Source organism: Quercus robur, chromosome 2 (genome assembly GCF_932294415.1).
Source record: "Quercus robur chromosome 2, dhQueRobu3.1, whole genome shotgun sequence".
In the NCBI taxonomy this organism is placed as follows: Eukaryota; Viridiplantae; Streptophyta; class Magnoliopsida; order Fagales; family Fagaceae; genus Quercus; species Quercus robur.
This window is the reverse complement of record NC_065535.1, coordinates 96,740,246-96,752,016: the sequence shown is the minus strand read 5'-3', so window position 1 is coordinate 96,752,016 and position 11,771 is coordinate 96,740,246. Positions and strand designations below refer to the sequence as shown.

General features: G+C 36.6%; 1 protein-coding gene across 1 annotated transcript; it reads right to left on the bottom strand.

Moving 5' to 3' along the window:
- Positions 1 to 2,749: 2,749 nt before the first annotated feature.
- LOC126716074 (pentatricopeptide repeat-containing protein At1g10270) lies at positions 2,750 to 6,613 on the bottom strand. The gene is made up of 2 exons (XM_050417034.1): positions 6,055 to 6,613; positions 2,750 to 5,011 (listed from the first exon to the last, which is right to left on the bottom strand). The coding sequence occupies exons 1-2, from the start codon at positions 6,486 to 6,488 to the stop codon at positions 3,055 to 3,057; spliced, it is 2,391 nt and encodes a 796-aa protein (XP_050272991.1). The 5' UTR covers positions 6,489 to 6,613; the 3' UTR covers positions 2,750 to 3,054.
- Positions 6,614 to 11,771: the final 5,158 nt, after the last annotated feature.

Here is an 11,771-nt window from a genome sequence, read left to right as displayed (position 1 = left end):
GGTTTCTCAAAAAAAAAAAAAAAACTAGAAGCATCAAAGCTTTAAAAATTAGAGAGAGCATCAAAGAGGAGGAAGAGAAGGGGGTGGGGGGGGGGGGGGGGTGGCTTAAAAAATTACAGTCTTCCTATTAAGCACAACCCCTTTTTGCTAGAACAAAAGATTATGTTAGATGGTATGAACATTGCTTGTCTCCTTGAAAAATGAGAAATTATTCGATGGCCGAGTAAGGTTTAGTAGTCCTCCCATCCAATATAAAATGTCATATTTCAATCTTATGTGCTTTTCTCCCGTCATGACAAATGTTACTAGAGAGACGCATTGCAATGCATTGCAACACATCACAAACTATGATGAGAATGTCGGGGATTTAAGTGAGAAAAGTTGTAGTAACTCAAATTGTTTGGATTTCATTAGATTCTATGAGCGTGTAGTTATTTTTTGCATAAACATTTGTTGAGTCACATGTCGGATATGTGCTTGGTCAAATAAGATTGTGAATCATTACAATAAGCTTTAATTGTAACTTCATTTTTTTTTTTTTTTCCTTTTGAGGTGTAGTACATGACTAGCACTTTTTTTGGGTTGTAACAACCATTGACCGGCCATTGACTTTTTTCAAAATGACATTTTTCTACCCAAACCATTTGCTTTCCCACTTAATTTTTCACCTAACTCCAAATTTGAGGCACTAAATGACTCAAAAAAAAAATCCCTATAAGCCGAACAAAGAATTTTTTGGAGCACATTTTTAGGATAACACACACGCACACTCATTTTTACTTAAACCAATTGCTTTTCCACTTAATCTAAATTAAAGATGTTTTATTTATTTATATATTTGAGGCTTCTAATGGCCAAAAAATGGATTTTCTTTTTAATGATTCATATGCATAATATTTTTAGGGTCGCAACTAAACACAAAAAAAGAGTCAATTTTCTTACACTTCCTAAAACAAGTCATTTTTTAAAAAGTATTTTCCATCGAAACAGCCAAAGCATTAATATTAATATTAATGAGATGTCAATTTTATTTTCAATCTTTATGGAGATATTAATTTTGAACAAAGACCATGAATAAGAATTATGCAGTAGGAGTGTAGGACAAACTCAAGCGCTAAAATGGAGGATTCGAATATAATTGCAAAATTGGAGAGAGAGAGAGAGAGAGAGAGAGAGAGAGTATTGGAAAGGAAACAGTACTTGACTATTTTTCCCTCCCTACTGGCAGCATACTGCTACTAACATCAGAACAAACATAACCACATCAAACAAAGTTACCAAGGCAGTCAAAATCATGTTTTAATTTAGCACATTCTGCGTCGAAAGATCAAACATCAAAACAAATTGACTTCAGGATTCAGACAAACATGCACAAACGTTGAAATTAGGTATAAGCAAAATATCCTCTTCAATGCAGATTTATTGCAATCATGAGTAATGTATCCAAAATTTCACAAGCTTTATGGGATGCATTACAATTATTAGTGGAAACTCATGTCTAGGTATCCTGAACTCTAAGCATTGATACAAAAGTTTCCTGCATATCTTACATAAACCTATATGCATGGATCCAAAGCAAAAAACTAAGAGAATCTAATGAACTAACCTGACATAAAAATAATCCTGACAAACCTAGATTATCCCAAAACAAACCACTGACAGCAGGGCATGATAAAAACTAGCATGCATATGATTCCAAAAGATGTTCCTATTCGTAAAATTATGCCAAAAAGAGAAAAGGCCAGAAGTTATACTCATCTCAGACGTCTATGATGTAGCATCCACACCTCGTGAAAGACTTGTATGAAAACCACACAATAAATACAAACACACACGACCGCTCTTCAAAGTGGTGAGAAGTGTCACAACACCCCCCCCCCCCCCCTCCCCTTTTTTGATAAAATATTTATCCACTGCTGCTACTTTTTTTTTTTGTCCTAGGGTGCACAAATATATTATTTAATTAAAGAAACATAATTAAAATGTATCAAAGCAAAATCTTTTTTCTTTCTTGATTGTTTCCTCACATTTGTGGTGTGCAACACACACAGACACACACAACAACACCTTCATGCAAAAACTGTAAATTTATAAATCTACATAAAGGAAAACCACCTTGTAAAACCGCAAAATAAAATATCAAGTTGATGGTGGGCATGAAAAGCACTTTGATTTTACAATCAAAGGCATGGGGTCCATAGCGCATGGAAATTTTCTAGAAACTGTGTACTTATTCAAGACAAATGCAGCATATATATTGTTAAACCAACAGTCACTTCAGACAGTTTTTTTTTTTGATAGGTAATCAAAAATTTATTGCATAAAAAAAGGACATCATGTTTACAATGGTGAACACTCTAAACTTAAAACGGATACAATTTATAAAAGTCTTTCGTTAAGCTAACATTATAAATCTTCGTGTATCCTTTACACAGTACCACGTTATCAAAACTCAGACTGAGACCTACAAGAAAAAGGTTAGCAAATTCAATAGTAGATATGAGTTCTTTTTAATTTGTTTCTCACTCTTATGTCACCTCCAAGTTGCTTTTGGACCTCTATTATTTTGAACTTATATTGCAGGTAAAGAACCTGCATAATCATACAAAATCTAAAACACCATGCAACCTAAGTAATATATTATATATAATCAATGCTATGTGGCTTCTTTGAAAGCTACTTTTTCCAAAAATATCTGCATCGGATGTGCCCTCTAGATTTTTCACGTAAGTTTCTAACACAAGCAATATGAGCGTCAAGATTATTCAGATTAAAAATGTCTTGAATAAATATGTATATGTCTGAATACAAAATTAATTGGCTCATCATATCAGCTAACACATTGAGGGTAACAACAGTTCCGTATAATATTAAGACACCCCTACCAAAAACTACGTCATTATTATACTCAAGTGAAACTAACCAATACAGAGACTTGTAGCACAAAGAGACACTCAGCGTATAAGAATGAGGTAGCACTCTCCTTGCCCAATTCAAAATCAGAACAAGAGAGAACCAGCATCTCTATCAATGACCTGGTATCAAAGAATCAAACTAACCCGTTGCTACCTGTTCCGTTGTTTGAGGAAGTGCTGAGGGTGAGTTATGTGATTCATTTGTTTGAGATCCTGGTGGTGGGTGCTGCAGCCCTTCTGTTTGAGATGGGCCAGATGGTGGGTGATGGAATCCTGTCATTGGAGGGGGAGATGGTGGTTGCGGTGGTCTGGCCATTTGAGCAAGTCCAGATGGCGTGTGCTGCTGCCATGACATTTGAGAGGATCCAGATGATGGGTAATGTGGTCCAGCAATTTGAGGGGATCCAGATGGTGGGTACTGTGGTCCGGACATTTGAGAGGGTCCAGATGGTGGGTGCTGTTGCCATCCCATTTGTGTGGGCCCCGATGGTGTCTGCTGGGGTCCGGTCATTTGAGACTCTGGGTTGATTCCTGATGGTGGCTGTGGTGGTCTGGCAAATTGAGCAAGTCCAGATGGTGTGTGCTGCTGCCATGCCACTTGAGGGGATCCAGACGGTGGGTAATGTGGTCCAACCATTTGAGGGGATCCAGATGGTGGGTACTGTGGTCCGGACATTTGAGAGGGTCCAGATGGTGGGTACTGCTGCCAACCCATTTGTGTGGGCCCTGATGGTGTCTGCTGGGGTCTGGCCATTTGAGGGTATCCAGATGGTGGGTATTGTGGCCTTACCATTTGAGGGGGTCCGGATGGTGGGTGAGAAGGTCCTGCCATTCGAGGAGGTGGTCTTGATGGCATGTGTGCATATCCCCACCTATTCATGCCCAACAGTCTTTCAATCTCTTCACCCCGACCAGCTTTTGTAAATGCCTCATTTACAGTTTCCTGCAATGCAGGAGTAACACCAACACCATACCTCATCACCTCGCCCATTAGATCCCAGCTCCTGTCCAATGCACCTTCATTGCAAAGTCCCTTAATCACAACCTCATAACAAGTAGGGTCTGGTTTAGGTTCTTTTTCTCCCATTTTAGACAAAATCTGGGCACAGTCTGCTGCCTTGCCATTCTTGATCAATTCATCGAACACCCTATTACCAAAACTAGCAACCACCCTCAAACCAGCATCCACCATTTTGTTCAACACCTTCAATGCATCATCAATCCTGTTCGCTTTCAAAAATGCATCAATCAAAGTCCTATGAGTAGTGACATCAGGGGACAATGACTTTGAGGATAATTCTGTAAACAGCATCTCTGCCTCTGATAACATCTCATTCTCACAAAACCGAGCAATGATATTATTATAACCTGCAACATCCATTTGAAAAGCCTTTGAATTTGATTTTGTCCCAACTTTCTTAAATGTGGGAATTACCTCCTCAAACTTGCCAAGCTTAAAGCATTCATTAACCATTATGTTAAATGTTTCTGAATTCACTGCTTGGAAAGTTGGCGGGGTGTGATTATCCAACATCGAATCAAACAATGCCAAAGCTTCCTTCTTCTTCCCGTGCTTAAGCAATACCTCCAAAAGAACATTGCAAGTCGCAGGCACCATCTTAAACTGGCGATCAAGCAAGGACTTATATGACTCCATTGCCTCCTTATCTTTCCCCTGATTAAAAAACCAGTTCATAAATGTCGCATTCACAACCCCATCATACACCAGACACCGCTCCTTCAGCTCAACAAAAAGCTCATTAGCCTTCTCCAAATTTTCCAAATCTAGAAACCCCTTGATCACATTGTTATAAACCAATGAGTCTGCACCGTGCCCCTTATTCAACATTTCCCTCAAGAGATCCACCGCCTCTTGAATCCGCCCTGCATCAATCAACCCTTTTGTCAAATGCCGGTATGTAACCGACGATGGACTAAATGGTGCACTCGCAATAATATGGCGATACACTTCCAACCCCTGATCAACCCTCCCCTCATCACAATGAGTATTAATCAAATTATTATAAGATACAACATTAGGAACAATATTTGATTGGTTGAAGAAGAAGTGGAAGAGGGCAACAGCATCATTGTACCTGTATCAATCATATCATCAGAAACAAAACAGTGTTTCAAATTTCCCTAAAACTAATTGGGTTATTAAATAAAACTTAAGAATCGGCTAATAGAAAACAGATGTAATTGAATCTAAAACAGTGACTCGTTTTGCAATATGCTGGATTGGTTAAACAAGAATTAGAAGAGAAAAATAGCATCAAAAACCAAACTTTTTCTAAGTTCCAACATTAGGGTGTTCCATTAAAATCTACAAAGAACCAAATTTGGGTCTTTCATCAAAATCTACAATCAGAGCATGTGAGCACACACACACAATCTGTACCTTATCTAATCAAGCTATAGAAAGAAATGATCTTGGATCTTTTGATAACATCTACAATGAACAAGCATGTATGCCCCATCTCTCTCTCTCTCTCTCTCAGACACAACATTAAGAAGGAGAAACCCTCTCTCTCTCTTGCATGTGCACACACGCACTCACTGCACTGTATCCTAGGATGCACGGACATGGGTACAGTACAACATGGTGGCACAAGAAATTTTCCTTAAAAAATAACATAACACAGCAGGTATAACACCTGTATGACACAGGTATGACACCCTAAATAAAGTGTCTATGCTTCCTAGGCCATATCTAATCAAGATACTGTAAGAAACAATCCTGGTCTTTTTGTTAAAATCTACAATCAGAGTGCACGTGTACCCACACACTCTCTCCCTCACACAAAAACTCCAAACTTTAAAATTTACAGTATCCAATTAAGAAACAATCATGGGTCTTTTGTTAGAATCTACAATCAATGTTCCCTCTCTCACACACACACACACACACATTTACCTTAATTAACCAAGCTATTCTAAGAAACCAATATTGGGTATTTCGTTAAAATCTACAATCAGAACACACACACACAAACATTTATGTTTCAAAAAAACATCAAAGTAAACAATATAGTAATCAGCTAAAAAAACCCAGAAGAGCCAGTGGCAGAATCATAAAAACACGAAAACACGAAGGGCAAAAAGGGAAGAAGAAACTGAAAAAAGAGTAAACTTCAACCTCTTGGCACGGTACATGGCGGCGATGATAGCATTGCAAGTGAAGACAGTAGGCCTCGTATTCGAAAACACAGAGTGTCTCGCCACCGCAGAAGCAGCATCGAGGTCACCGGCTCTGATCAGAGACTGCACCCTATTGTGGAGGTTCAGCCTGGGACCCACCAGAGCTGAGGTGGAGTCCGGAAGCCGAGGAGCGTTCGGGTCTCTCTGTGGTGGCGGTTGGGAGGGGTCACGGCGGAGTGCATGGAGAGGCGGCTCGATGCGGAGGCGGCGCTTGCGACGGCGTCGTTCGGCAGCGGCTTCTTCGGCGGAGGAGAAGGCGAAGCCACGGCGGGTGGGTTGGTTGGTTTGGAGGAGGAGGAGTGGGGTTAGAGTTTGGGAGGTGGTGGTGGAAGGGCGGCGGAGAGAACGGAGGAGGAGACGATAGAGAGACATGGTGGTCTCTGTGTGTGAAGCAGAGAGAAATGAAATGTGGGCTTAAACCCTAGTAGACAGGGGATGGGAGGTTTGGGAATTGGGACTTAGGACAACAGCGAAACAAATAGACTTTGAAGAGTGAACTGGCTGAAGTGAACACTCATGAACCTTTTTTTTTTTTTTTTTTTCTTTCTTTGGTCTTGTTTTTTGTTTTTTTATTATTATTTATATTTGGTAGTTTTCTTCTTCTTTTGTTTAACCCAAAAAAAAAAAAAATTTAATATATATATATATGTGTATGGGAAATGTTACCCAGCGCAATGCGGTGTTTGTTAAGATTTCTCTTAATGGGTTGTGTTAATAAAAAGGACAAAAAGTTATTAAAAATGTTACCAAAAAAGATAAAAAAATATTAAAAAATTATCAAAAAGAATAAAAAGCTGTAAAAAGTAAATTAATGCTATAAAAATATGCAAAAGGTTGTTGTTGACAAGCACTTTACCCATTAACACAACCTCTATATATATATATATATATATATAACTGAAGCCTTTAACTTAACTTTTGACCTTTTTTAGAATTCCCACATTTTTACATATCAACATTATTTAAATAAGATTCTAAAAAAAAAAAAAAATTAAAACTAAGTTAGTATAGGACTCGAATTCCCAGATCCTAATAAACTCAAATTTTAAAAAAAAAATATGTAGTAGTAGTAGTATGATAGAACTCTTTTAACCTAAGTCAATATAAATGATTAGTGTGTTCTATGATTCTATCAAAATATTTATTCAATTTGGGTTTGGAGTTTACACTCTTTTTATATATCAAGGTTATGGCTTCTCTTATGTTTGGTAAACAATTTTTAGTTATTTTGATGGTTAACAACTTAACATATATATATATATATATATCTTATTTAAAAAATAATGAAAACATTGGTGGCTAATATATATATATTTCAAGAACCAAGACTAATATTCTTTTTAGGATTTGAAGCATTCGCTCCAACTGGTAAGGTTTTGTTAATGTCAGTCTGTCTTGAATCTTCAAGATGGCTGTGTATAGAGCTGTAAATATGTAATTTTTTTTGTTTGATGGTTATATATATATATATATATACATATATGTATGTATGTATAATTTTTATTTTATTTCAAGCTAGTTGTTAAAGCAAGACTTAGAGGAGTGAATCATCTTCGTTGGTAAGACTAAGTGATGCTTCTTTGAATAATTAGGTCTCAATTTTAGAGTTATTGCATGTGTTGCCAATCTATATTTAAATAGAAAGATTTATTTATTTATTTTTATCTAAACTAAATTGATCTATTTTTCATTATGTAAATTAATGTTTCAAATATTTCATATCAAGGATAGAAAATTATAAGACTGGAATCCTAATATATAATCAAAGAGGAAGAGAAAAAAAAAAAGTTTACATCTTCATACACAATAGCTTTCCCATGCATTGCACGGGTTAGCAACTAGTATATTATTTAATAAAAGTTGGGTAAAAGTTAGGCTTAAAAACTATGGTTATATCAAGTGGCTTCACCAAATTGCAATTTTTTTTTAAATTAAATAAATATATATTTATATATGTAGGGATGAAATTCCCAAAATCAACAAATGGGCCTGTGAACCCACACAAAGCCCAACCATGACCCAACGGGGAATAGGGGCCCGAGCGACTTCCGGCCCAACCCTGTTGAGCCCGGTTTGATCCAAAAGACGTCCGAGGAGGAATGCCTCCTCGGACACGCGAACTTGGGCCCAATGTGTGTCCCCTCAACAATGAAGAACCCATCCAGGTGAACGTGGGTAGGAGGGTGAGCCTCACACAGCAGGAAAGAAGAAAATGTAAGGCATTAGGGGGAAGCCACAACTGCCGCATTAAATGCAAGAAAGCTACTTTTTCAGCCGCATTAATGTGGAGAAGACAGGCGAACAGTATTACATTGGCCAGTGCAATTCATAGAAAGATAAGGAAGGTGTCCGATGGGACAGACACTCAAGTGAAGGTTTGGATAGCTAACAAGTGTAAGACTCTTATCAATTCAAGGAGGCTATATAAGAGAAGAAGATCCCCTTGAAGAGGGGATCGGAGAAAAAAAAAGAGAAAAAGAAAAAGGAAAGGAGAAAGGACTCCGTAGTCTGTAAACAGAGCAAGAAGTGCACTTATACGTCTCTTCAGACCGATATCCTATCAAACGTAAATGGAATATTCTCACGTTTAGCGTGGTGCATGGCATACATCTAACTGACGTTCACTTCGTCTTGTCCTAGCTCTGTAACCCATTCTCTACAAATTCATTGTTTGGGGACTTTTGGGCCAGAACCTCTTACTTGCTGGGCCTGGGCCTCAAAAACCGCCCCTACAATATATAATTGGTTGTGCCAAGTAGTTCCACCCAATTGCAGTAAGTTTTTAGGTAAAAACCAAAAAAAAAAAAAAAAAAAAATGATCTTATCAACTTCTTTAGATAAAGTGACAATTAGTGTTTGTATTAGCTTCTTCTTCTTCTTTTTTAATTTTATAAAGTAACAATTTTACTCTTAGCTTATGTTAGTATTTTTTTTTTTTGGGATAAACATTTATCCTACACCATCTATTTCCCAATAATAAAGTAAAAGTATTATTTTTTCTTCAAAAATAAAAGCTTTTTTTAATATATAAAGTAAAAAAAAAAATAGTTCCCATAAAAAAAATAGTTAATATGTATTAGGACTCTTAGGGCATGTTTGATAGACTGTAATAGACGTTGTAATGTAATAGTTATTCATATGGTTTAATTATTCTTTAGTTTGGTTATGTTTTTATTATAAGGAATAGTCATTTCGTATGAATAGTTATTCTACAAAATGAGGAATAACTATTCCTCTTTAAAAGGTGGTATTAGTTATTCCTTAGTAAGTGCAATAAGTTCAAATTTTAATATATTTCCAAATAAACAAATTTTCCATATACATCTAACAATTATAAAAATAATAAATAATAAATAATAACAAATATCTCTCTTAAATTTAAAAATAACAATTTTTAAGGAGATATAATTATATAAGTAAGATATTTCCTAAAATAAATGTTAAGTTTCATTCTAATGTTATAACTCACAGTCAAACTAATGAATATATTTAGTTACTACATTACAACACACTTTATTACTAGTAATAAAGAGTACAATTCCTATTGTACCAAATGTATCCTTAGTATTTTGTACTCATTAACTCATTTTGTACAAATATTAAATTTAAGTGGACACATAACACAAAATTAGCCCATAATTAAAATCTAATTTGAAAAAGTTTACTATATTTTTGACACAAAGAGAAAAACTCATATCTCGTAAATCTATTCCCCACGTTCTCGCTAATGCCAGCACATGCATAAAATTAGGTACGTTTCCTATATAAAGGATTGGAAACAAGAAAGGTACACATAAAAAATGAGTAAGTGGCTCATTCCAGTAAATGGGTGTTTCCCATGTTAAGAATCATTATAAGAAATAATAAATATTAAATGAAATTTACAAGAGTATAATATGGGTCATCATTATTTAATTGTGGTTGATTTAGATGGTGATGTGAAAATGAAATGACACAAGAGATATGGTTCAGCTAGCCTAAGCAAAGCCACAGTGCCAACGTAAAATTGATATATACATAGACTAGCCTATTCACACACTCGAATGTGCTAAGACTAAGAGTCATTTAAAAAAAAAAAAACATAGGCATCACAAAAAAGTGGCTTCAATTACTCACACATCTACATATTAATATTGTTAGTCCATGATCTTTATCATGTGTAGGCCCATAATTATTGAAATTTCATGAACTAAATATGTAGATTTCAATTAGCTCAATTAATAGTTTCTTCATTGTTTTTCCTCTGATCATCGTCCCATTAAACTGGTTTTTGATCCTAACAGTGAGTCACAAAGGTGGTTTCGACGTCCCTTTCGTTTTGAAGAAATGTGGCTAGCAGATAGGGGCTGTAGTGATACGGTTCTAAGAGCTTGGGAGATTTCACAAGAAGGCAAACTCATGTTTAAAGTGTCCAAAAAACTCAAGAGGTGTAAAAAGATGCTTAGGTCTTAGAGCAAAGATCATTTTGGTAACGTTAAGAAACAAATTGCTAATAAAAAGGAGAGGCTGTGGAAAGCTAAAGAGGAAGCAGCCAAGGGTGGGAGTTATGGGATGGTTGTTCAGTTGCGAAGGGAACTTAATGTCTTGCTGGATAGAGAAAGCAAAATGTGGAGGCAGAGAGCCAGAACACAGTGGGTGGCGAAGGGTGACAAAAATACAAGATATTTTCATGGGGTGGCTACTCAAAGGAAGAGGAAAAATTTTATTAAGGGTATCAAAGATGGTGAAGGAGTCTGGCAGAGAGATGAGGAAGTGGTTTCAGCAATCTTTGTGGAGTACTATACCAGATTGTTTACTCAATCACATTTCCATGATCTTGACCGAGTCCTTGAAGGTGTTAAAAGGGTAGTCACAGCAGATATGAATGCAGAATTGGTGAAACCATATAGTATGGAGGAAGTTGATATTGCTATCAAACAAATGGCTCCTTTGAAGGCACCAGGACCTGATGGAATGCCACCCCTATTTTACCAATCCTTTTGGCAACACATTGGCCCAGAAGTTACAGAAGCGGTGCTATCTTGCCTAAATTCTGGTACTCTCCTCAAATCCATCAATCACACTTTCATTACTTTGATTCCAAAAGTTAATAATCCTGAATTTGTTTCGGAATTTAGACCCATCAGTTTATGCAACGTGATTTATAAAATTATTAGCAAAGTTATTGCTAATCGGTTAAAACCCTTCCTGAATTCTATAGTTTCAGAAGCTCAAAGTGCTTTCATTGCTGATAGACTTATTACAGATAATATCTTGATTGCCTTTGAATCCTTGCATTATATGAAAACTCAAAGCTCGGGAAGGGAAGGTTCTATGGCTTTGAAATTAGATATGAGCAAGGCCTATGATAGAGTGGAGTGGAGTTTTCTAGAAAAAATCATGTTAAAGATGGGGTTTCAGGATTCATGGGTGGCTATGATTATGCAGTGTGTTTCTACAGTGACTTATTCCATACTCTTAAATGGTGAACCAAGAGGGTTTATACAACCATCCAGAGGGTTGAGGCAAGGTGACCCCCTTTCCCTCTTTCTCTTCTTGTTTTGTGCGGAAGGTCTAAATGCTCTTCTTAACAAAGCAGTGGACAATGGGGAGATAAGGGGTTTATCTCTATGTCGGCAAGGGCCAAAGATTACTCATCTCTTTTTTGCAGATGAT

What these genes read in the sequence shown, in the direction of transcription:
- LOC126716074 (XM_050417034.1), bottom strand. Translation starts at nt 6,488, where the DNA reads ATGTCTCTCTATCGTCTCCTCCTCCGTTCTCTCCGCCGCCCTTCCACC. An exon ending in GCCATGTACCGTGCCAAGAG is followed by an intron (nt 5,012 to 6,054) that starts GTTGAAGTTTAC and finishes TGATTGATACAG; the next exon opens with GTACAATGATGCTGTTGCCC.